The sequence below is a fragment of the Felis catus genome, chromosome F1, assembly GCF_018350175.1.
Source record: "Felis catus isolate Fca126 chromosome F1, F.catus_Fca126_mat1.0, whole genome shotgun sequence".
Taxonomy (NCBI): domain Eukaryota; kingdom Metazoa; phylum Chordata; class Mammalia; order Carnivora; family Felidae; genus Felis; species Felis catus.
In genome coordinates, this window is record NC_058384.1 from 24869250 (window position 1) to 24895383 (window position 26134).

General features: G+C 45.7%; 1 protein-coding gene and 1 long non-coding RNA gene across 3 annotated transcripts in view; one reads left to right on the forward strand and one right to left on the reverse strand.

Annotated features, from left to right (window-relative positions):
* Positions 1 to 1516: 1516 nt before the first annotated feature.
* LAMC2 (laminin subunit gamma 2) overlaps positions 1517 to 26134 on the reverse strand; it is a 57416-nt gene continuing 32798 nt past the window's right edge. For both annotated transcript variants that reach the window (XM_045049377.1, XM_045049376.1), the window contains exons 6-24: positions 24670 to 24806; positions 23809 to 23931; positions 22183 to 22372; positions 21088 to 21200; positions 19814 to 20032; positions 19008 to 19190; positions 18033 to 18278; positions 15973 to 16118; positions 14889 to 15045; positions 14426 to 14631; positions 13170 to 13249; positions 11939 to 12088; positions 11318 to 11462; positions 10527 to 10676; positions 9903 to 10017; positions 7933 to 8132; positions 5859 to 6017; positions 5666 to 5765; positions 1517 to 3264 (exon numbers count right to left, since the gene is read on the reverse strand). In XM_045049377.1, the coding sequence (XP_044905312.1) occupies positions 3011 to 3264; positions 5666 to 5765; positions 5859 to 6017; positions 7933 to 8132; positions 9903 to 10017; positions 10527 to 10676; positions 11318 to 11462; positions 11939 to 12088; positions 13170 to 13249; positions 14426 to 14631; positions 14889 to 15045; positions 15973 to 16118; positions 18033 to 18278; positions 19008 to 19190; positions 19814 to 20032; positions 21088 to 21200; positions 22183 to 22372; positions 23809 to 23931; positions 24670 to 24806 (3073 nt within the window). In that variant the 3' untranslated portion in view covers positions 1517 to 3010. The remainder of the gene's footprint in view (positions 3265 to 5665; positions 5766 to 5858; positions 6018 to 7932; positions 8133 to 9902; positions 10018 to 10526; positions 10677 to 11317; positions 11463 to 11938; positions 12089 to 13169; positions 13250 to 14425; positions 14632 to 14888; positions 15046 to 15972; positions 16119 to 18032; positions 18279 to 19007; positions 19191 to 19813; positions 20033 to 21087; positions 21201 to 22182; positions 22373 to 23808; positions 23932 to 24669; positions 24807 to 26134) is intronic.
* Positions 12079 to 20441, forward strand: LOC123382927. Its single transcript, XR_006592109.1, has 2 exons — positions 12079 to 12216; positions 14787 to 20441. It is a non-coding gene; the product is annotated as an uncharacterized LOC123382927 (long non-coding RNA).

The window sequence follows — 26134 nt, forward strand, 5'->3', positions numbered from 1 at the left end:
CAGGAAACACAGCTCCCTTAATCTGGCAGAGTCAGGACAAGACTCATAACAGAGGCTAAGTCCTGAGTAGGCTATGTCTCAGCCACACACCCCTTCTCTCTTCTTAGGAACAGTTTGTCAGGTCCACAGAAATGATGGGATCATGTCTACAGCAAGGGAGTCATATGAGTCATTTTTCCACTTCCCATCTCTACTCAGGAATCCTCTCCCATTCTATGACCTTCTTAATGATTCATCCCATTGAGGAATAGTTTTATAATTGTATGTATTTTTCTTGATGTTTATTTATTCTTGAGAGAGAGAGACAGTGGGAGCAGGCAGAGAGAGCGGGGGGAGACATAGAATCTGAAGCAGGCTCCAGGCTCTGAGCTCTCAGCACAAAAGCCCGATGTGGGGCTCAAACCCACAAACCGTGAGATCGTGACCTGAGCTGAAGTCAGACACTTAACTGACTGAGCCACCCCGGTGCCCCTATAATTGCATGTATTAACTAATGGAATCCCGCAGCAAGTTCCCTGGAACATGTACTGCCAAATCTCATACTTGGCAGAGACAGACGCCAATCACTTAGCAAAGCATTCTTCCCTCTCATAGTGTAGGATTGTCACTGAGACATGGCCTCCTACCAAGGGACTCTATTTCTCAGACCCCTTGCAAGTCAGATATGGTTCTAAAACTGGGTTCTGGACCATGGAATGTGAGAGAAAGTGACTTGCATCCCCTCCAGGCCTGACACACAGAAACCTTTCAGGTGTCTCCCACTTCCATATCTTTTTCCTTTTCTACTCACTGGAATGGAAATGAGTCCCAAGGCGACCTTGCAAGTCACGTTACAAATGGCAGGGTCCCTGGAATGACTATGTAAAGGGTCACCCTGCCCACTTGCTCCCTATCCGTTATTAGAGCAAGAAAAAAAGTCTATTGTGTTTGAGCTACATACATTTTTAGGCCGATGTGATATAGTAGTTAATCTAAGTAATACATATACATTTCCTGGGTACTAGTTGTTAGTTACAGTGAGAGATTTATAAGACATGTGATTGACTATGCCAAGACAGGATAATAAATTCACTTCTACAGAAGGTAAAGCTAAGTGATTAGACCTGTCAGAATTTGAGGGATTAATGTGGACTGGGGCAGAATCTTTTTCCTTGGCCATTTAGGTAGATGACCAATTCAGGATCTTAATTTATTAGATTTTAATTTATTAAAAAGCATGACAATATACCACAAACTATTGATTTTACCTTAATTTCATAGCCAAAGGAAGAAAGGCAAAAATATTAATTATAACCCCACTCTGCTCAGGTTGTTCCAGAAATAAGTCCTTCTTTATGCTTAGGAGACAGCACCAATTAACTCTCATAAAGTGCTCTCATGGTTGGAAATGGCAAAACAAGATGTTCAGAAAAATACAAACTCTAGGACCCATTGCTCTGTGACATTTTGGTTTCTATTGTTTTGGTTCCTCCATATTAGGCTTAGAGTTTGATAAATTAGAAACTGACTACAGGCATCTAAGAATTGTTCTTTATTTAAAAACACATCCATGAAAAGCCAAGGAGCTATAGAGGCAAGGCTGCACCAATTCTTCCAAGCCGAGGTGGAAGTGTCTCTGGATTTTCCAGCAATTCCCAAGGGTGTCATGATGACTCAAGAGTCTGTTGCAATCAGATGTGGAAAGGGGAGGAGTGATGGCTGGAATGCAAAGCAGTGTGCACAACCCAGACCCATCCCAGCTTTGCCAAACCCAAGTGCCCCCATGGGAGTGTCTTGCAACATGTTCTGTTGAGAAATGAGGTTGCCAACCAAGGGGTTATTGCAATAAAAACTACTTGTGATGAACAAGAGTTGTAATTTTAAATATATTTTTTTTAATGTTTGTCTTCCTTACTAGACAATCAACTCTGTGAGGGCAGAGACTACGTCACCACTGTACCCCAGCCCCTGACACACAGTAGGTACTCAATAAATATATGTTGTAAGGATGGATGGATGGAGGGATGGATGGATGGAAGGATGAAGGATGGAGCCTACCCAGCTCAAGTGTGAGTAGAAACATTCTCTGCTACAGGGAGAGGGAATGAGAAAATAAAACATGTAGACACACATAATTTTTAGTGTTTGAAAAGTGGGATTGAATTAGGACTAACAAATCTTCTAGATAATTGTAGTTCTTTCAATGCTCAAGCTACATTTTTCTATCACTTTGAAACCCAAAAGTAAATACTTTCCCAGTGTTTGCTTTGCTGGTCAGAAGTGCTTTAATAAAAAAGTAGTCTCTAAGTTGCCATGGCGTCACTGGAGAAAGGATGGCACTTCTAGGCCCCAGAAGAAACTGAAGGTGGCAGGACCCAAACAGGCACCATTGCTCCAAATGGACCAGCCTTACAGCCTCTCACTCCACCACTGCTCATTTCTCCCAGCTTGAAAGTGGACGACATGTTGACAAACTGGGTGGTAAGTGGGAGGAACTCTGGTCAATGAGAAGTTTGTAGTTGGACACTACAAGGTAATAGTATTTCACTGGCCACAGTGTGACTGGACTTCACTCTCTGTTCAGACATTAGGAAGAACTGTATGGGTGGGCAAAGTAAAAATATTTCTCCTTTGGTCATATTATTCAAAGAATAAGCTGACTATAGCCCAGCAGCATACTCCATACTCCATACACTGTCCATACTCCAGGACTCAGTGTGTGACTATCCCAAGGCAAACACCTGCCCATGCAGCTTGCCCTTCCATCCAGTCTACCCTTTGGGGTCCAGGCCCTTGACCAGTCTCACACCCAGTGCTATCTGCCTCACTGCCCAGCATCAGGAAGCAAGTAGTGTCACACTGGTGCGATAAGACATTTATCTGGCCAAGGTCTCAGGGATGGGATCAGGTTCAGTTGACCTGAGCATGCCCATTCAACATGTTCAAGTGTCTCCATCCCACCCCAACCACACGAGATGGCTCCTGAGGTCTGTATCCCAAGAACCTCAGCTGAGAAATCTCTATGGCAGATTCACTGTTGCTCAAGAGCCTGTGTATTATAGCAGCCTGGCGGCAGGTTGTCCCTGATGTTCTCCAGGTTCTTCACATCAGCCAGAATCCCGTTGATGCTCGTCTCCAGCAAACGAAGGTGGCGCTGCTGCCGACGTGCTCGATCTTCCAGCTCTGACACCAAGGGCCGCAGCTGGCTGTTGATCTGAGTCTTGGCTCGGAAGAGTTTCTGCTCCAGTAAGATCAGTCCCTCTTCATCCACACTGCCAGGCTGGTCTATTTTAGGGAATGAGAAAGGAGTTAATATAGAAGAGCTGTGATTAGATCTCCTTGAACACACAAGGGCCTTCTACACCCTTAACTAAAACCTGTTTCCACCTGCCCAGAGAAAATGGTATGCCATGCCTTTAAAAGGCTTATTTTACATTGGGAATAATATAGAAAATATTCTGAGAGCTCTAGCCTAGTTACTAGTTATGAACAGCCCAGTTCAAGCCTCTGAACTCTATAGTTAAGCAATATGAAGCTTGGATTTCTTTCACTTTAGGGCCAAGTTCACGCTCTGAAAAGACGAAGGCTGAAGGTCATAGGAGACTGAGTACTGTCCAAGGTGTCTGCCCAACACGGCTCACCCTAGGATCAGAATCAACTCCAAATTATGTTTACTGAACTATCCTTGGGAAATATCTTGCTGTTTTCCATTAGAAGACCTTTAGAAACTGGCTGGGTTTGGGGTTTAAAGAGGCCAAGGTACGCTTTGACATTTCGGGGATAGATTCCAGCTGTTAGGAGGTGATGTAAGCTATCATTCTGGCCTGAAACAGTGGGAATCTGGCTAGTTATTAGTTTATTTCCAATATTAAATGTAGTCATATTTGTTGAGGTATGTTTCACCCATATATAATCTAAAACTAATGTCAGCAGGAAGGGCACCTGGCCAAACCTATTTAATGTGGAAAGGGTTTGAGTGGCCTTTGGTCAATTCAAACTCAAGGTCGGGTGGCCTCACATATCTGAGCCGTGGTGTGAGCACTTGACTGCCTGAGTTTATTACACCTAGAGATTAAGCTGTTACCGTTCCCAGACTCCAGAGAGCAAACAGGAGAAACAACACCCTAACAAAAATGTGTATCTGGTAGATCAGACCTTCACCTCAGAGCAGGGGAGAATTCCAGAATTCCAGGTTCTATGACATGCTGGGAAAGTTAAGTAAGCTTGGGAACAAAATAACCATGTCCTTGGAGAGGCAGGACGATCTGCTCAAAAAGGGCAGGAGCCTTAGAATCAAAGAGTCCTCAGTTCAAATCCCACCTCCACAGTTTACTATGTGATCTGTGGGACTTATCAACCTCTCTGAGCCTCAGTTTATTCCTCTGTGAAATAAAATAATAAAAATAATAAAACCTGCCTCACAGGACCTCAAAAAGGCTTAAATGACCAGAGAACACCTGGCATGGTGCCTGGCACCTGGTAAAACGCTCTCATTTTCTCTTGAAGGGCCCTGTTTGTTGCATTACCTTTTTCAGGACACTAAACAAAGCTGCTTGTATCTCCACTGGGGAACTGGGTTTTGTGTTTTTTTCACCCTCAGAGGGTATTTACTCTTTGGAGCTAATGGGACTACAAAGCAGACTCATTAGTATAACAACACAGGCAATATTGATCTGCCAGGGTGAGGATGGTACTCCACAGAAAAATCAGATTTTAGAGTTGTCCTACCGAATTGAAAAGGTAAAACCAAACCGTTCCCTGAATGTGGCTGGAATTCATGATCAAATCCCTCGTCCCCTATCTGCTGCAGCCCCTGACAAATCAGGCCAAATGAGGGTTCGATATCAGGGGGAGAGATACTGTGGGCAAATCTGAATTGTTGCCAAACTGTGCCATTAAATCTATTTTATCCGAAAATTTTGCAGTATCTCTTGTTCCTACTATCTTTACATTTCTTCCGGGCTATCAATCAGGAAGGTCAAGTTCCCGCTTATATTAAGGTATAACTGTGGGTTGGGAGGGACAAACAGCAGAATCAGCAAGTGACTCTTGACTTCACAGTCTGGGAGAATCTCCCCCACTCACTACTACTACCACTATTGTATCAGAGTTCAGGCTTGGCCACCTCCCTCCTCAACTCCTTCCACCATTTCCAAAATGGTCTCACTCTGCCTTTTGTCTAACCCACCTCCAAGCTCTCCTCCACTCACTCCTGCACTCCACTTAGTGATCTTTCTGAAATATACAGTGATGATGTTATTACTCTGCTTTAAAGTGTCTACTAGCTGCTCAGGATGAAGGCCAGAACCCTTAGCAGGACTGTCAAACTGTCCAGTCTTCTCTTTAGCTGTGAAGGTTGAATATACTGCCTCCACAATTTACTATGTGATCTGAGGGACATGATTAACCTCTCTGAGCCTCAATACACCTTCTCTAAAGACAACCAGATCTTTGACCTACAGACTTTCACCTCCAAGGGCAATAGGTACTCAATGACCCATCTTATAGACGTTAAAATAGAATCCAGAAGATGTAAAGGCATGTAAAGCTCAAAGTCTCTGGGTGTGGAAACAAAGCAAATACCCTTTAAGGGTATCAGACTTCCATTCATCAGGGCTAGGTCTAGCTAATTTTCTGGGCGAAGCCCTGAAGCATGGGGCTGGAAGATTGTGGATACTCCACATACCCATTAGATCTAAGATGCTGTCCAACGTGTTGAGGGTGTCTTGGATCGTAGCTCCAGCATTCTTGGCTCTGTTATCAACTCTTTGGGCTTCTGTAATTACCTGGAGAAAAAGAAATACAAACCAGTCTTGAAAGGGTGTCTCTCACATTAGCAAGTTTAAAGGGATCTCCCATGGAAAACGATGGAAACTGACCATCTGTACTGTGTCCATATCCAGGTCAAATTCTTGCTCCTTCCTTGCCAGCTCTCCTTCCACTTCCCTCATCTCACTCTTCAGAATGGCCAGTCCCTTCTCCATGGCCAAGGCTCCATCTGCTGTCACATTGGCTTCCAAGTTCAGACTCCCTATCTCCTGGGAGAAGAAAGGGAGCCAGGGACGGGAGGAGATATAGGGGTGAGGCACAAAAACATCCCAGAAACAAATACGGAAAAAACACAGCTGCAGCCAGGCCCTGATGGAGTGAGTTGGATGAACAACGGGACAGTCAGACTTGCAGACACACCCTTTCCCAAGCTCTGCTTGAAACAAGTTACTTTGAGGGTCTGGCTGTAGGTCCTAGGAGGGTCAGAAGTGAAACACTGATTCCCTGTCAAGTCAATGTTCACCAAAAAGTGAACGCAATAAAAAACTATTTGGGAAAACTCAGAGGGTGAGAAATTGAAATCATTTCCTGTCATAGTTCTTTGCTGCCACAGACTTTTGAGTGATTTTACCAGGATCCCTGAGACAGTTGAGTTTGAGGTGCAGAGAATGAATGGGCTACAGCTGTGCTTTTGTTTCTATTAGAACAAAGTTTATCAGTACCTTTATCAATAAGCTGTTGTTAAGCATCAAATTGCAGTTATCTGTGTGCTAGAAGCTATATAAAGAGAGGCACATGAAACTGGTCTCTCCCCTCAAGGGACTTACAATTAGAAATTATTCTTGCAAATTACCAAGTGGTCAAATAGTCCAGATACTAAAAGTTCCCTTTGGGCTTTCTAGAGCTGCAGAAGCTTTTTAGAAGTCATGCTTAAATGAGACATAAGAAGATCTCTTCCAGCCGAGAAAGCACAGCTCCTACGATAGCATTTAACATGTGGGTTGTGGTGTAACTAGTCTGTCTCTCCCCATTGCACCAAGTGCTCCTTGAAGAGAAGGACTGGCTCTTTCTCATCTCCATATCCCCAGCACCAAGCACAGTGCTGGTACATTGTGGGAGGGGGGAAAAAAAGGATATGTGGTGCTTAGACATAGAAAATAGAGATAAGGGATGCAGAACTCCAGAATTTCATAATCTTGAATCAAACATCGATGATAGTTGTTAATGGGGTTGAACTGTGTCCTCCAAAAAGATATGTTGGTGTCCTGACCCCCAGTATCTCAGAATGTGACCTGATTTGGAAATAGGGTTGTTGTAGATTCAATGACTTAAGATTGATTTCTGACTTCTAGCCTCCAGAATGGCGAGAGAATAAATTTCGGTTATTTTAAGCCACCTAGTCTGTGGTACTTCATATAGCAGCTCTAGGAAGCTAATACAATAGTTGATAAAAGTATATATACATATATCTTGGATGGCTCTGCTCATGGTATTGTCCAAAATGGGAGCTGCAAATGAAGCCTGCAGCTTTCAGAGACAGCCTTGTGAATCAATCAACAAAAAGGGGCACCTGTGGGGAGACAGGTTCTACTTACATAAACGGGTTAGAAGAAAGCTTAGGGCGGAAAGCCACCGCCACGTGGCGAAAACGCCCGAGGTTAGCCAGCGAGGTATTGTAATGGGGTCACGAGTAACTTGTTATATCACCTGCAGGAAATTACCTTCCAACTGATGCCAATATACTGATGTATCTCGATCACAAACACCACTTACCCCCCCAGACCCTTTGCTTCCTACACCCACAAGTTAATGATTACTGTTTGATTGTTTTTTCCTCATTCACACGTGTAAGGTGTTGTTTTCTTCACGTTCACCACGTGGGTAGTATCTCGGGAGCTCCATAAATACGGAGACAGAAGCCCTGTTCGGGCCTCTTGCCTCCTCCCAGGCGTTAGTTTCTCTCATGTTCAATTCTGCCTTTGTTCTCTTGCAGATAGGAAGCACTCCAGATTCTTAGTCTGTGATAGGTACCTGTGTGGATCTGGGGCTGCTACGGGCCCCAACGGGACTTTAAGTTGTAGGGATCAACAGTGAGCCTGCTGCGCGCTCTCGCTCTCTCTCTGGCTTCCTACGCCGCTCTTGCATTTGGGACTTCTGCCAGCCTACACTTCGACTTCTGTTTACCTGTTCTATCTTGTCCGTGATCTCCAGGGCCTCGTTGGCTGCGGTCTTTGCCCTCTGGGCATCGGCAGCAGCACCGCCCAGGGCTGCTTCTGCCTGTTTAGTCTTGTCACTAGCGCTTGCAACCTTCTGGCTGATATACGAGAGTCTCTTCATGGCCTCTTCGGCTTCTGCTTTTCTGTCTTCTACCTGCAAGTCAAACTCTGAAAGGCAAGAAAATATTGCCGTGAAGATGAAAAGTGACTTCTAGGGGCACCTGGGTGGCTCAGTGGGTTGAGCGTCCGACCTCGGCTCAAGTCATGGTCTCACAGTTCGTGAGTTTCAGGCCCGAGGCAGGCTCTGGGCTGACAGCTCAGAGCCTGGAGCCCGCTTCAGATTCTGTGTCTCTCTCTATCCCTCCCCTGCTTGCACTCTAAGAACTCAAAACCTCAAAAAGTGTTTTTAATGGCTCATAAAGCTTACAAATGAAGGCGAATGGGGCTAAAGTTTTCATGAAAAATTCCGGGAAGAGTGTTATTACTGCCTGGGGGCAAAAGTAGGGGAAGTTGTGGCTCCTTATCTAGCAGAAAGTATCTTAAAGGACCCATTGAAAGAGCCATAATCAAGTTCTTAGAAAAGCTGACAATCAGCCTGTACTTGGTCCCCACCACTGCAAGAGTATTAAGACCCTAAAGCAGGTCAAAAACAGGTGTAGAATCTTTAACGTTTATTTTTGAGAGCGAGCACTCAAGCACGAGTGGAGGAGGGGCAGAAAGGGAGACAAGGATCCAAAGAGGGCTCTGAGCTCAAGCAGAGAGCCTGACGTGGGGCTCGAACCCACAAACTGAGATCATGACCTGAGCTCAAGTCAGATGTTTGAGCCATGTAGGCACCTAGAAAGCAGGTGGAATCTTTGAAGCCCAAAGTTTCAAGCCAGAGCCTTAAACCTAAGCTACCAATGATGATAGTTGGAGGCTGGATAGAGGGAGTAGAGGCTCTTTCTGTGAGGAAAATCCCAAGACTTTAGGAATGTTTTCTCTTTTTGTAAGTTAGTAAAGAAACCTGAAATCCTAAAACCTCTACAAGGCACAAACACAAATTTCCTGGGATCTAGATGTTGTGACAAAGCTTGCTCTATCACCACAAAACAACCACGTTGATTCTACACTTAAAAAAAAAATCTTTTAATGTTTATTTTTGAGAGAGCACCAGCTAGGGAGGGGCAGAGTGGGAGGAAGACAGAATCCAAAGCAGGCTCCGGGCTCTGAGCTGTCAGCACAGAGCCCAAGGCGGGTCTCAAACCCACAGTGAGATCGTGATCCTAGATGAAGTCGGACCCTTAAGCCACCCAGGTGCCCCTAATGCTGAGCCATCCAGGTGCCGTTAATACTACATTGGAACCAGCCAGGCTACGAAAGAAAAGGAAAAATATCTGTGGTAGTAGGATGCTGGATCTGTGAAAGGACCTTAGAGATCACTTAATTCAACCTTCTCTCTTTAAAAGAGAAGACCTTACGGGGCGCCTGGGTGGCGCAGTCGGTTAAGCGTCCGACTTCAGCCAGGTCACGATCTCGCGGTCCGTGAGTTCGAGCCCCGCGTCGGGCTCTGGGCTGATGGCTCAGAGCCTGGAGCCTGTTTCCGATTCTGTGTCTCCCTCTCTCTCTGCCCCTCGCCCGTTCATGCTCTGTCTCTCTGTCCCAAAAATAAACAAACGTTGAAAAAAAAAAAAAAATAAAAAAAAAAAGACCTTAGGGTCTGCAAAGGCTGTGACTTTGCCTACAGTCAGCCCAGCAAAATTCAGAACTCAAGCCTTCGGACATCAAGCTAAATTCTTTCTGCTACATCCAATATTAATACTTTCTAAGAAAAATGTTTATTAAATGTCTGTTAATATCCCAATGTATCTATCATTTAGAGAGCTACATATGGATTCAAGATAAAGTCCTGGTTCTACCTTTAACCTAGTCAAGTGACCTGACCCATGAGATACTTACCTCTGAGATTCTTCAAGATGTTCTCAACTTCATAAAAAGTGGAATTGCCCATACTCAGTGCTTCTTGGGCTTTGCTTTTAGCGAGGTTGGCACGGGAAAGCAGCTGATCTGATTTCTGTAAAGAGGCAGAATAAGATTACAGTAAACATAACCTACACTGAGGAAGAGTATTTCTGGCAGAACAGCAGAATCACCCTGGCACACTTCATGACGACAGAGTGCTGCAATTCACCAGGAAGTCCAGGGGTGTTGTTGCAAAGCCCTCCACAATCTGGGACAGAGCGAGCTTTATAACCTAACGACAAATCCCATATAGAGAACAGTCACAAACTCTAGTCTACCATCAAGGACAAGTACAGTTTTGCAAATCATAATCTTATACTCTGGATACTTCCTAAAGCCAAGCTAGTAGAACAAGCTGGACCAAAATTGAACTCAGGCCTGAGTCCAATTCCTAGGTTTGAGGGCTGATCCAGTGGGTGGAAATGAATTCTATCAAGTTGTCTGTTACTCCATCTATAAGATACCATGACCTTCAGAGTTTTCTGTGGTTCCTCTTGCCATACTTATTCACTTAGTAGGCATCCATTACCTGGTTGTCGAGTGAATGAATTAAAAGGATACCTGTCTCCCATTCTTTCCGTTCTGTAAGAGCTGCTGGGTTTCTTCTTCCCAGTTTCTCAGATTGCTTTGCATGTGCTTGAACTCCTCCATACGTCTAGTCACCAGGCCTGAGAGAGAATCTGCTTTTTGTCTGATCCTTTTTGCTTCTACCTGTAAGCCCAAAGAAATGAAGGAGTCTGACTTTCGGCCTATCAGTCACCACACCAGCCTTCTTAGGAGCTGGCATCATTGTTTGAGAATAACTGCAAAATCTAACAGAAACGAAGCAGTATATCGAATGATAGCATCAGACAAGTTTTGTCTCTTAAAATTTACACGTTTACATATGCATGAAAATGTTGTAGGAATCATGGTGAGTGCTTTTTGCATAGGTAGAAAGCTGAATCTTAATCTATGTGACAGTTAAAGGAATTGATGACAAACAACGTAAAACTTCTGAGAAGAACAAAACGCTTCTGAATGGCAGTACATAGAGATGTACTATGGTTTGGACCCAAATGTAAATACCAAGCTTTATCCATGGTAACTTCCCACAGGTTTCAGTAGTCCCCAAAGCAAAGGAAGAGACCTAAAATTCTTATCAGCAGCTTCAGGATGTGGGCTAAGGCTTTTTCAGAGGCAGACTAGGGTTTAAGAACAAGGAAATAGTTAAGAAAATAAATACACTCCCTAATACAATGCAAGAAAGGTCCATATGGAGGGAAAGCTGAATGATTTGAGATTATGGAACCTCAGAAGAAGCAAGCACTATGGCCCTTTTGTCCACCAAGCACATCAGTACATGCCCTCACCTGAAAAGACTGATCACTGACTCCCTGAAGCTGAGACATGGAATTGAGAAGGCGAAGGCTATGCTGATAAGACCTGTCTGCCTCAATGTCAGCTTGAGTGGCCTCCCCAGACAGCTGCTGGGCCAGGGACTTGGTTTTCTCCAACCTGCAGGGTGGGGAGAAAGAACTTTGAGGAATCCCTTAAAAGCAAACATTCATCCTGTCGCGTAAAAAGTATGGACGTTGGAGTTACCGGAAGAACCAAATGAGGTTATGTGCCAGATGTGTCCCTCTCCATGATCTAAACATAAACCTTGAAGTTTATACAGATTAAATCAGAATTCAGCCCGAGTTTCCCACTCCTTGATAACATTTCTACATTCCATGCCACCAGATGTGGTTGAAGGATGGGAGTAAACCCAACTTCCCGCAAGTACTGCAGTCTCTCAAAACACAAATTTTACTTAATCACCCTTTTCTTCCAGCCGTAAAGGCATGTCCTTTCCCCCAAATCAACACACTCCTCTTGTCCTTTAGGATTATTTGCTAATGAAACATGGTGTGCCCCTCACACGTGGTTTGTACCACACCACAGAAGGATGCAGATTATCTTGACCCGTGTGAGGACCCGTTGAAACATACTTTCCCATAAGGCCTTGCACCGCAGAGCCCTCCAGGCTGCCCCTTCCGCCTCCTTCCCGCTGAGCCTTGCGTGCCAGCGACAGCGCTTCTTTGGAATAGTCCTCGGTTTCCCTCACCAGCCGCTCCATGTTACCGGCTGACGCAGCATGGCTGAAAGGATTGAAAACAAAGAATCTGAGTTTTCATAGCACAGGACCTCCTTCAGGTGTTCTATTTGCATGAAGGGAGAGGAGTAAAGGAGCTAGTTTGGCTGGAAACGCCAGACGTAATCGATCCAGGTTAGTCGGAATGAGGGGATCTGAAGGTGTTCTGGAGATGGAGCCCACATCTTAGGCCGTGGCTGCTGATGTTTTCCGTTCATGGTGGAACCAGGGGGAGCGGGGCGTGGAGACGCGTGCGAGCAGTCCGGGGTGGGGCACGGGCGGATAAAATACTGCGTTCATAAGATGTTCTGTACCACAAGAAACGCCTAGGTCTGATTTCATCCAGAACCCACACCCCCGTACTCTCTTGCTGCCACTCGACATTGGACCCTCCTCCAGAAGGGGGCAGAGCCTGTCCGTAAAAGTCCCCCACAGGCTTAGAAAGTGATTTTAAAAAGAAAAAGAAACTCGAGGCAGCTCATGCTACAAAAACACAAATCGGCCCCCTTCACTGGCTGAATTCCATCGGGATTAACTGAGCCTTGCCACCCTGCTGAGCACTCTTGCTAAGAGCAAACCACTTCACCAGGGTGGTAGGATTTAGTCGGGCTAGGACTAGGGAGCCGCCTGGTACCACTGGGGCCCTGCAGAGCCGGTTTTCGGGAGGAGGCTCCCCGTCTACAGCCCTGGCCCCCACAGGCTAGTGAACAACTCGTTGCTACTTGTTCCCAGGCTCGACGTGGGAGCCTGGGAGTCCCTCAAAGCTGCAGAGCGTTCTCTTCCAAAGGCTGACTTCATTTCACGGGCCAAAAAAAATCACCTCTGACACACACACCAAAGCCATACTGTGAGTCAGAAAAATCTGTGGTAAAAAACACCTCCACCCGCAACACTTGCCAAACGACCGTGGCCCAGTGGCCACCTACATACACTAAAAGCCAAGAGGTTTAAAAAAAATGGCCCCAAGGCAAGGAAATGGCTGCAAAGGAGGCTGGAGGCATTGAATATGTCGCTTAGGTCCTGAGGATTCTACAGTCTTGCTCGAGTCTGGCCTTGCAGAGGTAGCCTGAAGCAGGGGGTCTGCTCACCTGTCTGCCAATCTTGTGGCCTCCTGAGCCAGGCTTTGAAAACCATTTGGCCCCACGTAGTGCTCTGAGGGAGGAATGTTCTGAAAAAAGGAGACTTGGTTAAGACTTTGCACTCGGCCCTGAAACCTAAGCGGGTTTATGCATCTGTCCTGTTAGAACTTGTTATTAGCCACACAACATTCTACACCCTGATGTCAGGAGTCCCTAGTCACCATAATTATTACATTAAAAATAAGAATAAAGTAGAAATCCAAGACCAAAAAAACCCTGTATACAGATACTGATGCATGTAAAAATATATTCATGTTAATATGTATTTTCATATGTATTTAAGGTCGATAGACTATATACCAAGTTTCAGTGGTGGTTATTAATGGCATCAGAGGATTTTCTATTTTTTCTTTTTTTCCACGTTTTTTTAATTTTTATTTTTGGGACAGAGAGACAGAGCATGAACGGGCGAGGGGCAGAGAGAGAGGGAGACACAGCATCGGAAACAGGCTCCAGGCTCCGAGCCATCAGCCCAGAGCCCGACGCAGGGCTCGAACTCACGGACCGCGAGATCGTGACCTGGCTGAAGTCGGACGCTAAACCGACTGCGCCACCCAGGCGCCCCTCTATTTTCTACAAAATAGAATATTTTTGTAATGAAAAAAATCAATATGGATTTTTTAAATCATTTCCTCAGCATATGATTGTCTTGCAATCTCCTTTATTGATCTTTCACCCACTTATTGTCACCATTGTCTTCTGCATTGAGAGGAGAGGGCTCATTCAAATCTCTCCCTCCTACCACCCTAAAAACTACAGCATTAAGAATCATACTGGCAACACTCCCCCCCGCCCCCCCCCTTTTCAGAATCCTGTCTTCAGAGATTCCTTCCTTCCTTCCCACCTTTCCTCTTTATTCATTCATGCAGCAAACATTTATCACAGCCACACACTATGCTGTGGGCTGGTAATGCAAATATGAACAAAACTAAATCCTGCCCGCTGGCAGCTTAGGGAGGTGTGCAGTGAGAAGGGAGAAGAGAGCCAACAAGAGGGGTACGGTTAGTGAGAAATGAGCTAGGAAGAACACAAATGCCGTAAAACCGGGAATTACAAGAAGCCAAATAACACGAATAGTTGTGCCTGTTTCCAGAAAAAGTCCAGCTACCTGCCAGGCGGACCTAAAAATGGGAGAGACGGAAAGTCTGCAGGGGGGTCTCCCGATAGAGCGGGGATCTTCAGTACCCTATCCCAGCAACACCTACAGTGTTTCTCAGGGAGGCCTCGCTTTCCTCCAGGCTCAGGCGCATCTGCGTGACCAGCCTGTGAGTATCTTGAACTCGGTTCTGATACTGACTGCCCAGGGCCCGAATTCTTTCCACGGCCCTCTTGAGGTCATCCAGGCGGCTCAGGTAGCTTTTCTCTTCACTCCTTGCCTTGGCCAGCTGGAGATTGAGAGATCTAATAGCACCTGGTACAGTAAGGAAAAGAAGGATGAGAACTTTCACAATCAGCACAGGGTAATCCAACGTGGAGGGTTGAAAAAGTTACTTTGGCTTATGGCAAAATGGTAAAAACCCAGTAAATGAGTGAATGCACGGAACTGCTCTCATTGCCATCATTCAGGTCTTGGGAGAGTCCAGGATAGTCCTCCTCTCTGCAAGTGCTGGGCAGAGACACCTGCTCAACTGATACCCACAGGAGATTATGGAAATCGGCCTTCATCACCTTCTGAAATCTGGGCTTCTCTCAGAATGTCCTGAAGGGTCTGCTCAGCTTGCCGCATCCTGCCTTCCAGCTCGGTGCTGGGCACTGCTCCACCACCACTCTGAGCCCTTGAAACCAGGGCCTCCAGGCTCTGGAGCTGCTGCCTAAACTGGTCCATCTGAAACCACACAGGAAAGATCAGAACAGAAGGTGGAGATCACAGTCCAATACCAGGTACTCGGGGGGGATAATAGTTAAGAGCCCAGAAATGCTTGGCAGGTCATGGTAGTAGTTAGATTAGAGCCTAGACTCTAAGTTTGAATCCTGGCCCCCCTATTTATTAGCTGTGAGTGTGACCTCAGGCAAGTCACTTTTATCCATTAAATGAGGATAATAAAATATCTCCTAGTTATTTGGTCTAAGTTAGTACCTGTATAGGGCTTAGAACAGTGTCTGGAACAAAAAAGTGCTATAGAGGGCAGGTAAAACTGATAAATTAAAAAAAAAAAGTTGAATTTGTTCTAATCTTCAGGGTTTGGGCCTTCTCTGCCTCCGCCCTTCACCCTAGGAAATAGTAACTAATTAACATCCATGTCCTTCTCTGGAATGTGAAAGAAATTTCTGGAGGCCATTCTTTGAACAGTCTTGACACCTTCTAGACTCCATGGATCTTCTATATATTTTTGTTTTGCAAAGGACCTCTCTTACAAATCCAACTAGAAAGTGGTATAAGTGGAAAGAGTACTGAATTCACAGGGAATTCAGGGTGGGATTCTTGGCTCCACTTGGCCATGTGACTGAAAAGTCACAGATGTCCTGAGACTTGCTCAGTGAAAACGGATGTCAGAATACGTTCTCTTGCAAATTCACAAAGTTATCAAGTGTACCAAATGAGACCGTATCTGCAAAAGGGTACTTTTGAAAAGTCTATTTAAGAGCATCTGAAACCTATTAACTACATTTTAACTTAGCAATTCTTAAAGCAACAAATAGTAATCCCCACCCTCATCCCCAGGAGGCTAGGAGGGTCCTAGATTTGTGACAGACCCACCCAGTAGACACTTAGACTGTCCTTATGGGGGTGAGAGTTGGGTAACATGCACACCTGAATCTTCACTTGATTATAGCAAGCTGGGCAGCTGGTTAATGCTGCATGCTCACAGGTGAGGCCGCCATACCCTGGCTTGCAAACACAGCTGCCATCACTTCGGCACTCCCCAGGCTCTGAGCCCATTGGGTTGCAGTTGCAAGCTAGAGAGAAAAGACAAAGCATTCATATCAAGCTAATTCTAGAAACTGGGGTTATAGCAAAGGTAAAAGGATCAAGTCACCAATGGCAAAGAATCCTTCTTTGCCCTTGTCAGTTCACACTGTGCTAGATTCCTCTCTTGCCTGGGACTCCAACTACATTTCCAATATAGAGCTTGGGAATCATCTAGTAAGTTTGGTGAACGTGTGGATAAAGAGGGACTACAACAGTGCATCCTTTCTGGTGGTGCTTTTTTCCTCCCATTAAGTTGTAAAGCTGTTGGATATTCTGCAGGTACTCTAGCTCACTTTATTTTATAGATGAAGAATAGGAGCTCAGAGAGGCTGAGTCATCTGTAGGTCACACAGCAAGTAAATGGCAAGCCAGAATGAGAACTTGGAAAAGAGGCAATGCTCTTTTCCTTTTGCTCTGCTGCCTTTGATGTAGGAAATGCAGTTAAAAAAAAGTATCTTTATTCATTCATACTGATTGAGCACCTATGTGCCACACTGTTCTAGGAGCAGAGGATAGAACAGTGGGTGAGGTAGTGCACTAAGGGAGTTAAAGTGATTCTCTTGGTTGCTCTGACGCTCGTGAAATACTTGGCACATAATATCACACATAAGTGTCTTGTTACTTACATATTTTTGTCTTATTAGCATATGATCTCTTTGGGGGCTGGAACTGACCTATTCATTGCTATGCCCTAACATCTAGTTCCATATATGGATACTTGGCAGGGATTTGACAAAAGATAGTTGAGTGAAGAAATGTATAGTTTAAAGCCAGTAAAGTCTCTTAATAACTCCTTATCGCTAGAGTTATTCTGTTTACAGTGTACTTTCTCATATGCTCTTCTATTTACAACCATTTTGAGCTAAATATTCATCCATATGAAGAAGCTGAGGCTCAGATTAACTGCCATAACCAGTGTAATACAATAGGTAAAAAACTAGACTTGAACTCAGTACTGCAAAAATGGCATGTGGGCTCTTCCTATCATGGGGTACTTCCAAGCACACTGGAGCTAACCCACAGGGTTGGGGTTAGGGCAGGTGGGATCTCTGCCCCTGTGTGGAAGCCTCAGGTTGCACAGAGATCCTTAGGCATTTTCAGGGGTGGAGGTTCTGTGGGCTGGGCTCCCTGCAGACCTTACAAGGAACTGGGAGTCCTCCAATCTGGGTCCCCAGAGGCCCTCGTGGCTCTGTTATGATAAACAAGCCCCTGCATTCTGGGCATCAGGGCTGGTCTGGGACCTTTGCAACTGAGTGTAGGTCTGTGGGGGCAGGCCAGCTCCCTAGAACTGAACTTCTTGAATATATGACATGTGCAGAGGCTGGAAAGAAGGGCCGAGCAAGAGGACCCATGTGCACATTGGCGCTTTGATCTGAAGCATCCCTGAGGAGTGCTCCCAGATAGCTGCTGCTTTGAAGCCAGGTCTCCTTAGTAGAACTTGAAACTGTTACCTTTGTCTACATCAATTACCCAGACTTCCTGAGAGGGTCTCTTACACTGCTTCACAGCACCCCCCTCGCCACCTCCGTGTGTTCAGGCTTAGTCTCAGGTCCTTTCTTGCTGTCCTGTGAGAGGCTTTTGCCAACACTTCCTCTGCCAGCCTTGGAACCAGGCATACGACCTGGCCACTTCGCACCTCCTCTTCCACTCAGGAATGTAAGCCTGGCCTTCTCTACTTCTCCCACCCAGCTTTAACCCACTCGACACCCTCCAGCTCTGTCTTCCAGAACCCTGCTGAGGGGTCTTAAGGCCTTTGACAGGTGAAAAGTCCAAACTGTTCGTGGGCCAGTCGGTCAGAGAAACCACAGTAGCATCCTATTACCTGCTGCTGGCCCAGCTGATTTGTATGTTCTTACATGTGTGCACATGCACACGCCATCTGTCGAGGGATGCCGTCTTACCTCGACACTTGTCCGCTGGGTTGGTAGCCAAAGGGTCCCCAAAGTAGCCTGCTTTGCACCGGTCACAGTGGACACCAGCTGTGTTGTGGATGCACTTCAGACACCTGCCTGTCAGGCGGTCGCAGTTCCCGGAAGCACTGGGATCCACGTTGTTGTTGCACTGACAGGGCTGACAAGGCCTCACTGGGCCATGCTCCCCAAATGGGTCCCCAAAGTAGCCATCAGCACAGAGCTCGCAGCGGGCACCTGGAAGAAAAACAAATGCCTGAGCCTGAGTGGTCATCTGTCGATGGCAAGAACAGGCACAGGGGCCTGGGTCCCAGTCACCCTCTGGAAGAGTCTCCCACCCTGGACCCCAGAACAATAGCAGGAGCAGGTGCCCAGGGCAGGAGGTCCGCTCTTCCATTCATTCCATGGTGGTCCCAGATGTTAGAACACAGCAGCCCTACTAGGAGGCTTCCTGCCGATTAACTAGATGGTTGAGGAAGTCAGATTTATAGTACCATCACTGAGGCTGTTGCTGAAGAATGAACTTTCAGACTGACCAGCAGACAAATGTGACATTTTTTTTAAAGTAACTTCTACACGCAACATGGGGCTCAAACCGACAACTCCAAGATCAAGAGTTGCATGCTCTACTGATGGAGCCAGCCAGGTGCCCCAAGAGAGGTGGCATTTAAAATGCCACTAAGTTTCCCTTCTGTACTGCGGTTCATTTTGTAAAACTGAAGCCACATATTTCATCTGCAGCCTTCGCCTCCTAATTACAAACCTCCTAAAACAGCATTGGCCACACATACATACCATACAAGACCATGCGCTGCCCTTCCTCACCTCTCGGGCATATTGTTCTCTTTAGAATGAGCCTGTTTACGTGAACGCTAAGGAATTATAATTCCCCAGAATTTTTTTGGAAGAGCAGCTGTTGATGTGGATTTGTGGCATCAGGACAGGGAAGCAGGCCATGGGCCTTACCGGTGACCCCGTGGGGGCAGTTATTGCACACCACCTCCTCTGTCTCGGGCATCACGGAGCAGCTGAACCCGTTGCGGCAGGGGCACGGCTTGCAGCTGCGGGGGTCGTGTGGATCGTTGTAGAAACCAATAGGGCAGTCGGCACATTCGATGTCAAGATTTTCATCCCCCGAATAACAATCTCCTGGGAGGGAGCAAGAAAGGAGGGGCAGAGAAATGAGCAGGTAAAACAATACACTTCCTTTAATATGGATGAGGCATGGGAGGCAGAGCGGAGTGACCAAAACCTTCCTTTTTGAAGCTTTCTCCAAAGTGAGCACTGGCATTCACCTTTGCCTTAGTACCAACTCTAGACCTGGCCACAACCCTGAATCTCACCCTGGCTCTCCTACACTGAGACCTAGCTTCCTTTACCATCCATACCTCAATGCTGCTCCCCCAGTCCCCACGGCCTGAGGCCATTTGTCCACACATTCATTCAGACCCTGACATTGCCTTTGATGTCTCCATACAACTCTTGAAACTCAACACCAACTACACCAATCCCCCCTCCCCCCACTGAACCCTGACAGCCATTTCCTGTAACCTGGTACCTTTCCCACAACCTTGTGGCATTTCCATAATGAAAAGGATTGAGTGTAATAAAGCTCCATGTCCTTTCTGTCAGACTCCAGCCCCTACCTTCCTAACCCTTTCCCATCTCCAAAATGAGTTGCACGGTCTTTCTTACATAGCTCCGTTTCTTCCTCAGGTCCCCAGCCACCTAGCAGTACCCCAGCCACCTGGAACAGGTGTCTTTTCACTCACCTGTGTCTGGATCGCAGGCTCCTCCCCCTTGGCAGTTACATGGAATACAGGTGCCAAAAGGTCCCAGTCTGGCAGAATCTCTTTTGTAGCCAGAAGCACAATCCTGGCAGAACTGCCCTTTGTACCCAACGGGACATACGCATTGTTCAACCCAGGGTGCTGGGGCTCCGGAGACGGGGCGAGCTGAAATCAGGGTCACGTTGTCAAGGTACCCAGTACCTGCAATACGGAGAACAGGTTTAGAAGCCAGCAGGTGGTGAGGTCTGAAGATCTAAAGTCAGGCCTCTCTCTAGATTTTAGATTTAACACCCTAACAAAGATGAGTGGCGTTCACTCACTATGCCGCAGGTACGGCAGTCCGTCATGACTGACGCACATCAGAAAAGCCAGGGTTTAAATTCTGGTTCCACCCTCACCAACTGTGTGAAGTGGGTGGGCAAGTCGCATAACTTTACAACTGTTTCCTCAACTGTAGAAGTAAGAATGGTCTCTGCCTCCCATGTTGGTTGTGACATTAAATGGGACAACTGCATATGTTACGTGCTTGGTTCAAGGTAAAGATTCAATAAACTGTTAATAAACACTGTTTCCTCTTAATGCAAATAAAGCAGGGATGATATAGAAATTATGCATGCCAGCTATCCTTCCTGTTTAAGTGTGGAAAAAGCTCAAACTCCCATATAAATCCAATTGGGATGAGGAATACCCCACATGTGAAGGTCAATAAACGGAGTTAACAGGGGTGCCTGGGTGGCTCAGTCGGTTGGGTATCCGACTTCTGCTCAGGTCATGACTTCACGTTTCCTGGGTTTGAGCCCCGTGCCGGGCTCTGTGCCGACAGCTCAAAGCCTGGAGCCTGCCTTGGATTCTGTGTCTCCCTCTCTCTCTGCCCCTCTTCTGCTAGTGCTGTCTCTCTCAAGAATAAAAATTAACAAACTTAAACATAAAAGTAACAGAATAAACGTGATGTCTGAACATGGTAGCCCTGAGTATAATCCCAAAGGAATTCCAGGAATAGGGGGCTCGTTGTGGATGCCATTGTCTAGCCTAAGGGAACATGCCCAATTGTTGCAGATCCTCTTCAAGTCCGCTTTCACCTAAATCTGGAGGCTCTTTTAAGCAAAGTGGCGTCATTTCATTCTTCATTGGTGTTAACCTTCTTTTAGAGAAACATTACTTCTAACTCCTAGAATGTGAAAATTTAGACCCAGAGACTCGATCATAAACCATCCTGAAACAAAACCCTGAAGAATTCATTTCCCTTCATCGCTTACTGTATTCTCCATAGGTAGCTCGGATCCGCAGGGCCGTGAGGTTACGCAGTAACCTCCGATACTCAAAGTAACTCAGCTGGGGGCTCCAGTTACTGCTTGGGCGTTCATTTAACCTGCAGGATTTAAAGCCAAAAGCTTAAAAATCCAACTCTTATCAAAATACACCCAAGAATGTGGGAACAGCTAAGCCCCTTCAGTCCTGCCTAACCAGGGGGACGAAGGATGGGTAGCTGCATCTTTATAGGCATGAACTTAGAGTTTCCTCCCTCCACGGGGGGAGGCAGTGATGGAGGGCACCCCAGTGTTGGAAGCCCAGCTCCAGGGCTCATGGCATCCGGTGATGGTCCAAGTCTTCAGAGCCCACTTCCTATTCTTGGCCACACAAAACTTAGTATCCGGAACATCTCCGAGTTCAAGAAGCCCTGACCCTCAAGGGAGCTGCCATTAGCTTTTGGTTTTAAATGACTTAGCACATTTCACTTTCTCCAAGAGTCTGCTTTCACGTTCTACACTGCCCACGTCTTGATTTATCATTACAGTATCTGGCTGCATCAGATCACCAGCCCCTGCGCTCATCTTTCAGATTTTGGTTTGTGTTCCAGAAACAACCCTACCCCTTCTGTTTCATTCCCTGACCTCACTTCTCACCGTATTCCTGTCCCCAACTCCACACTTCACTCATGCGTCACTGTGCTTAGAATTTCCTACTGCACAAAACCTCCGCGAGCATGACTTATTGCCTCTGCCTGGCTAACCTTCCCCCAACCCCTCCTTCTTTCCTTAGAAAACTGTTTGTGTCATGTGTTCTTGGGAAGCTGTCCGTGACCACTCCAGTGTGGGTTATATGTGTCTCCTCTGTTCAAGATATCTGTGCCCACCTTGTCCATCTGGTCACTTTCAAGCCACACTGTAATACTGTTTATTTTTTTCTCCCGTTAGCTTGTCAGGGGCTTCAGGGCAGGAAGCACTTCCTGTTTCTGTATATAGTACCATGTCTGGTACGTGAAAGGTGCTCAGAAAAGCTTGTTAAATGAACAAAGGAACTGGACTTCAATCCGTTTTGGTGTTTGACCTGTGTGTAGTCACTCTTCTTACCTGAACGTGTAAGTCTTGGTGATCCCACATGGCAGTGTCTTGCCACGTGGCATCAAGGGAGCTGTGACCCGCAGACCAGCACCTTCCAGGATCACATCGTGAGCAGATGGGTGTCTGCCTCCCCTGTCCACACGGTAGTCAAAGGACAGGGTTTGCCCATAGCTCACCTGTTGATTCCCAAGAAATTTGGCTATGAAACAGAATTCGAAAAGATTGAGATCAGTGTGAAGCTGGAGAAGCAAACGAGCAAGCAAGTTTGGCATGAATGTTGATTTCTGTGGGAGTCCTGTGTTGCCAGTGTATTGCCCTGCCCCAGACCACCCTTCCAGAAGAGCCAGCTCACGGACATGGCTATACTGCTATTGGTTACAAAGGAGGGTTCGTTACTAAAATGCTAAAAGGGCCTCGTTATAAGACCATTCCACTTATTAGATGTATAAAGATCCGAGGTATGTTGGCAATAGTACCCTCTGTTACATACACTTCATAGTTCACAGATATCGTTACATTTGGTGTTAATTCTTGGAGGTATTCCCATTTGACAGCTGAGAGTTGAAATTTAGAAACGTTAAGAGGACAACTTGCCTAGATACCGCATATTAACTGACGTGAGTTAACGATTTTAATTTATAAAGGGTTAAAACTTTGAGCAATGCCTTATTTTCACTTTTCCACCTGCTTCTCAGTAGGTCCACAGATTTGACCACTATTTTGTCTTGGAAGCCTAGAAACTTCCCACTTGATTAAAGTAGGAACTGCAGCCAGACTCTGGCTGCCTGATACAGTCCTGTTTTTTTTTTTTTTTTAATCAAAACATATACATTTTTTCAGGAATAGAATTTAGTGATTCATCACTTATGTATAACAGCCAGTGTTCATCCCAACCAGTGTCCTCCTTAATTCCCCTCGCCACTTTGGCCCTTCCTCCCCCACCACCCAACACGCCACCAGCAATCCTCAGTTTGTTTTCTGTATTTAGGAGTCCCTTATGGTTTGTCTCCCTCTGTTTTTATATTTTTACTTCCCTTCCCTTATGTTCACCTGTTTTGTATCTTAAGTTTCACATGAGTGAAATCATGTGACTGCCCTTGACTTCTTTCTCTGACTTTAGCATAATACATTCTAGTTCCATCCACATTGTTGCAAATGGCAAGATTTCATTTTTTATCACTAATATTCCATTGAATATATATACCACATCTTCATGCATTGGTCAATGGACATCTGGGCTCTTTCCATACCTTGGCTCTTATTGGTCATGCTATTATTGGCTATGATTATAGTGCTGCTATAAACACTGGGGTGCATGTGCCCCTTTGAAACATCACTTCTGTATCCTCTGGATGAATACCTAGTGCAATTTCTGGGTCATAGGGTAGTTCTATTTTTAACTTCTTGAGGAGCCCCCATACTGTTTTCCAGAGTGGCTGTACCAGTTTGCATTCCCACACAGTCCTGTCCTGTTGTGCCATGACTTTGTCAATAGGGCTGAAGCTCCAACCATCGTCTGGAGATAGTGTTCAAAACAGCAATGAGTGACCCGGTTTTCACATTCTCTACCTCCATTTTTCTATCATGACTTCGAGTCTTAAAAGTTGGATTCTATAAGAAAAATACCATACGTACCAGGAGCTACAAAGTAGACAGGGTCTGATCGTCGTGCAGAGCTAAACACATCTCGATGGCGTTGTGACCACTGCAGCTTTGCAGGAGCCCCATATCTTTGGACAGCCTTCCAGCCGTCAACATCTGAAACACAAAATCACTCTGCATTCAGACAAACCTCTTCATCTATTGAGTTGAACAAGACAAGACTTGATTGCCCAAAAAGTCCTAGAGGTGAATAACTAGTGGGGTTTTCTTAATAGTTCCACACTTCCCTGTGCCCTTCTCTACTTGGGCTTCAACTTCACCTCCCACCCTGCAGCTGCTTTGACTTGAGTTTGATTCTTGTAATTCATACTTTTATTTACATAAGTTCTGGCCTTAGTTTCTCTTTGAACATATTAGACCCTCTTAACTAAGCTGAAATCCTATCCATCTCCTATGTTTTTATGGTGTTTTGTAGCTTGGTAACTAATTTCACATATATTGCATGTAATGTATGTGAAAGCAGTGTTAGTGTTATTAGTATCAGTTATCACATAACCGCCCCCCCCCCACCCCGCCGCCGCCCCCATCCAAATGAAAGACTCTTTTGTGGTTTTAAAATACATGGAGATGGGAAATGCCAGGGACATGAAAATTTGGTCTCTTTAGTTATTTTACATCTTTCATGTGCTAATATAAGGAAACTGTTCAGGTAGGACTTTTTCAAGTCATTAGGATCTGTCTTATTGCCCTGACCGAATAATGTATGTTAAAAGCTAGAAGAGAAATGCTAAAGATCAGTCAAGAGTCCCATGCTATGATGAGGAGGGAGGTTGTCTGTAAACACAAAGCCCTATACGATATTAAAAACGGAATTCTAGAAACAGGACACTTTACCTTGATGGAAAGTAGAGATGATTTTATGGACACTGTAGTCTCCAGAGCTGTGGCAGTTGGCTGAATGCCCATAGCAAAAACACTGGGTGCAGCCCTCGGGGTTTCCCCCATCCAGGTGATAGTAACCTGGTCGACACCTGTAGCAGCATTTTAGAAATCGGGACAATGTTATGGGTTACTTTTTAGTTCATATAGAGAACATGACGACTGATCTTTCTCTCCCACCTGGCCCTGTTAATTCCCAGAGCTAGGAAATCCTAAGTTACACGTACCACCCTCACTCCCAAACCTGATGGACAATCACAGCTGCCCACTGAGACAGCATAAACATTCACTTTCCCTCTGGTAGAGCAGAATCACATTTGACTTGGTGGTCTGGGAACTTAGTGATTTTTTCCATTTGTGCTGAGGAATTGAGTGGAGGCCACATGAGCGGGACAAAGAGAGTCAGGGCAAGAGTATGTAGAGCTGGCCCTGTCCTAGAGAAAGTGTTTGATGGAGGCAAAAGAGTGGGAGGTTGGAGGCCAGGCAAGGAAAGGCAAACACCCGGGTCCCAGCACCCCCTCAGCTGTACTGACCTGCATGAAATACCAGGTGCTGCCCACCATCCCTGCCCCTTAACCTGGGCTCTGGCCCACAGGGGAAGGGGCAGGTGAAGGTATGACAGAGAAGGATGGCTCTCCACAAAAGCAAGATGTAGGCTGGCATCCCACCTGCCAGTAGCTTCTCTGAGGACCACAGCTACCAGGCAAGTTGCAGATGTTGGGGTCACAGAGAAGAAGGAAAAACTGGGGAGGACTTGTTTCTCCATTTGAGTTAATTACATCCTTCTACATGAAATAATAGTTTCAACTATCATTTATTTAGTAGTTATTCCCAATGTTCTTAGATGAAGACACCCAGGTCAGGGAGGTTAAGAAACTTGTTCGAGGTCCTGCAGCTGGTAGGTGACTGAGGCAAGATTCAAACCAGGTACATCTGCCTCTAAGTCATGTGGTCTAATCCATGGGACCCTGTGTTGGGAGTCTGTTCGTTGTGCAAAATCACAGAAAAGCAGGTTGGCTGTGAACAGTAAATGCTTCAGAGAACAGCTGTAAGCATTCTTTTTTCTCTAGAGAGCAAAGGCTTAAAAAAAAATATGGTTTCTGTGGACGAAACCTGTAGGTTAAAAGGGATTGGAAGGAAGGGAGGGGCACAGAAAGTGAGGGGAAGGAACTGAGGGAAATCAGGCAAAACTAAACAGTGTTTAGGGATGTACTTGGGTAATAACTTATGAAGAAAAGGAAGGAAGCAATTACACAGGTCGGAATAGTGGTCACTTCTAGAAACAAGGGAGGGTGTCGTCAGTTGAGATGGCAAATCTTTAGTGAAGGTCTATTTCTTAGAATCAATTGGTGATGCTGATGACATTTATGGTATGTGCTTTTCTATTTCTATCCTACACTTCGAACTTAAAAACCTTTCA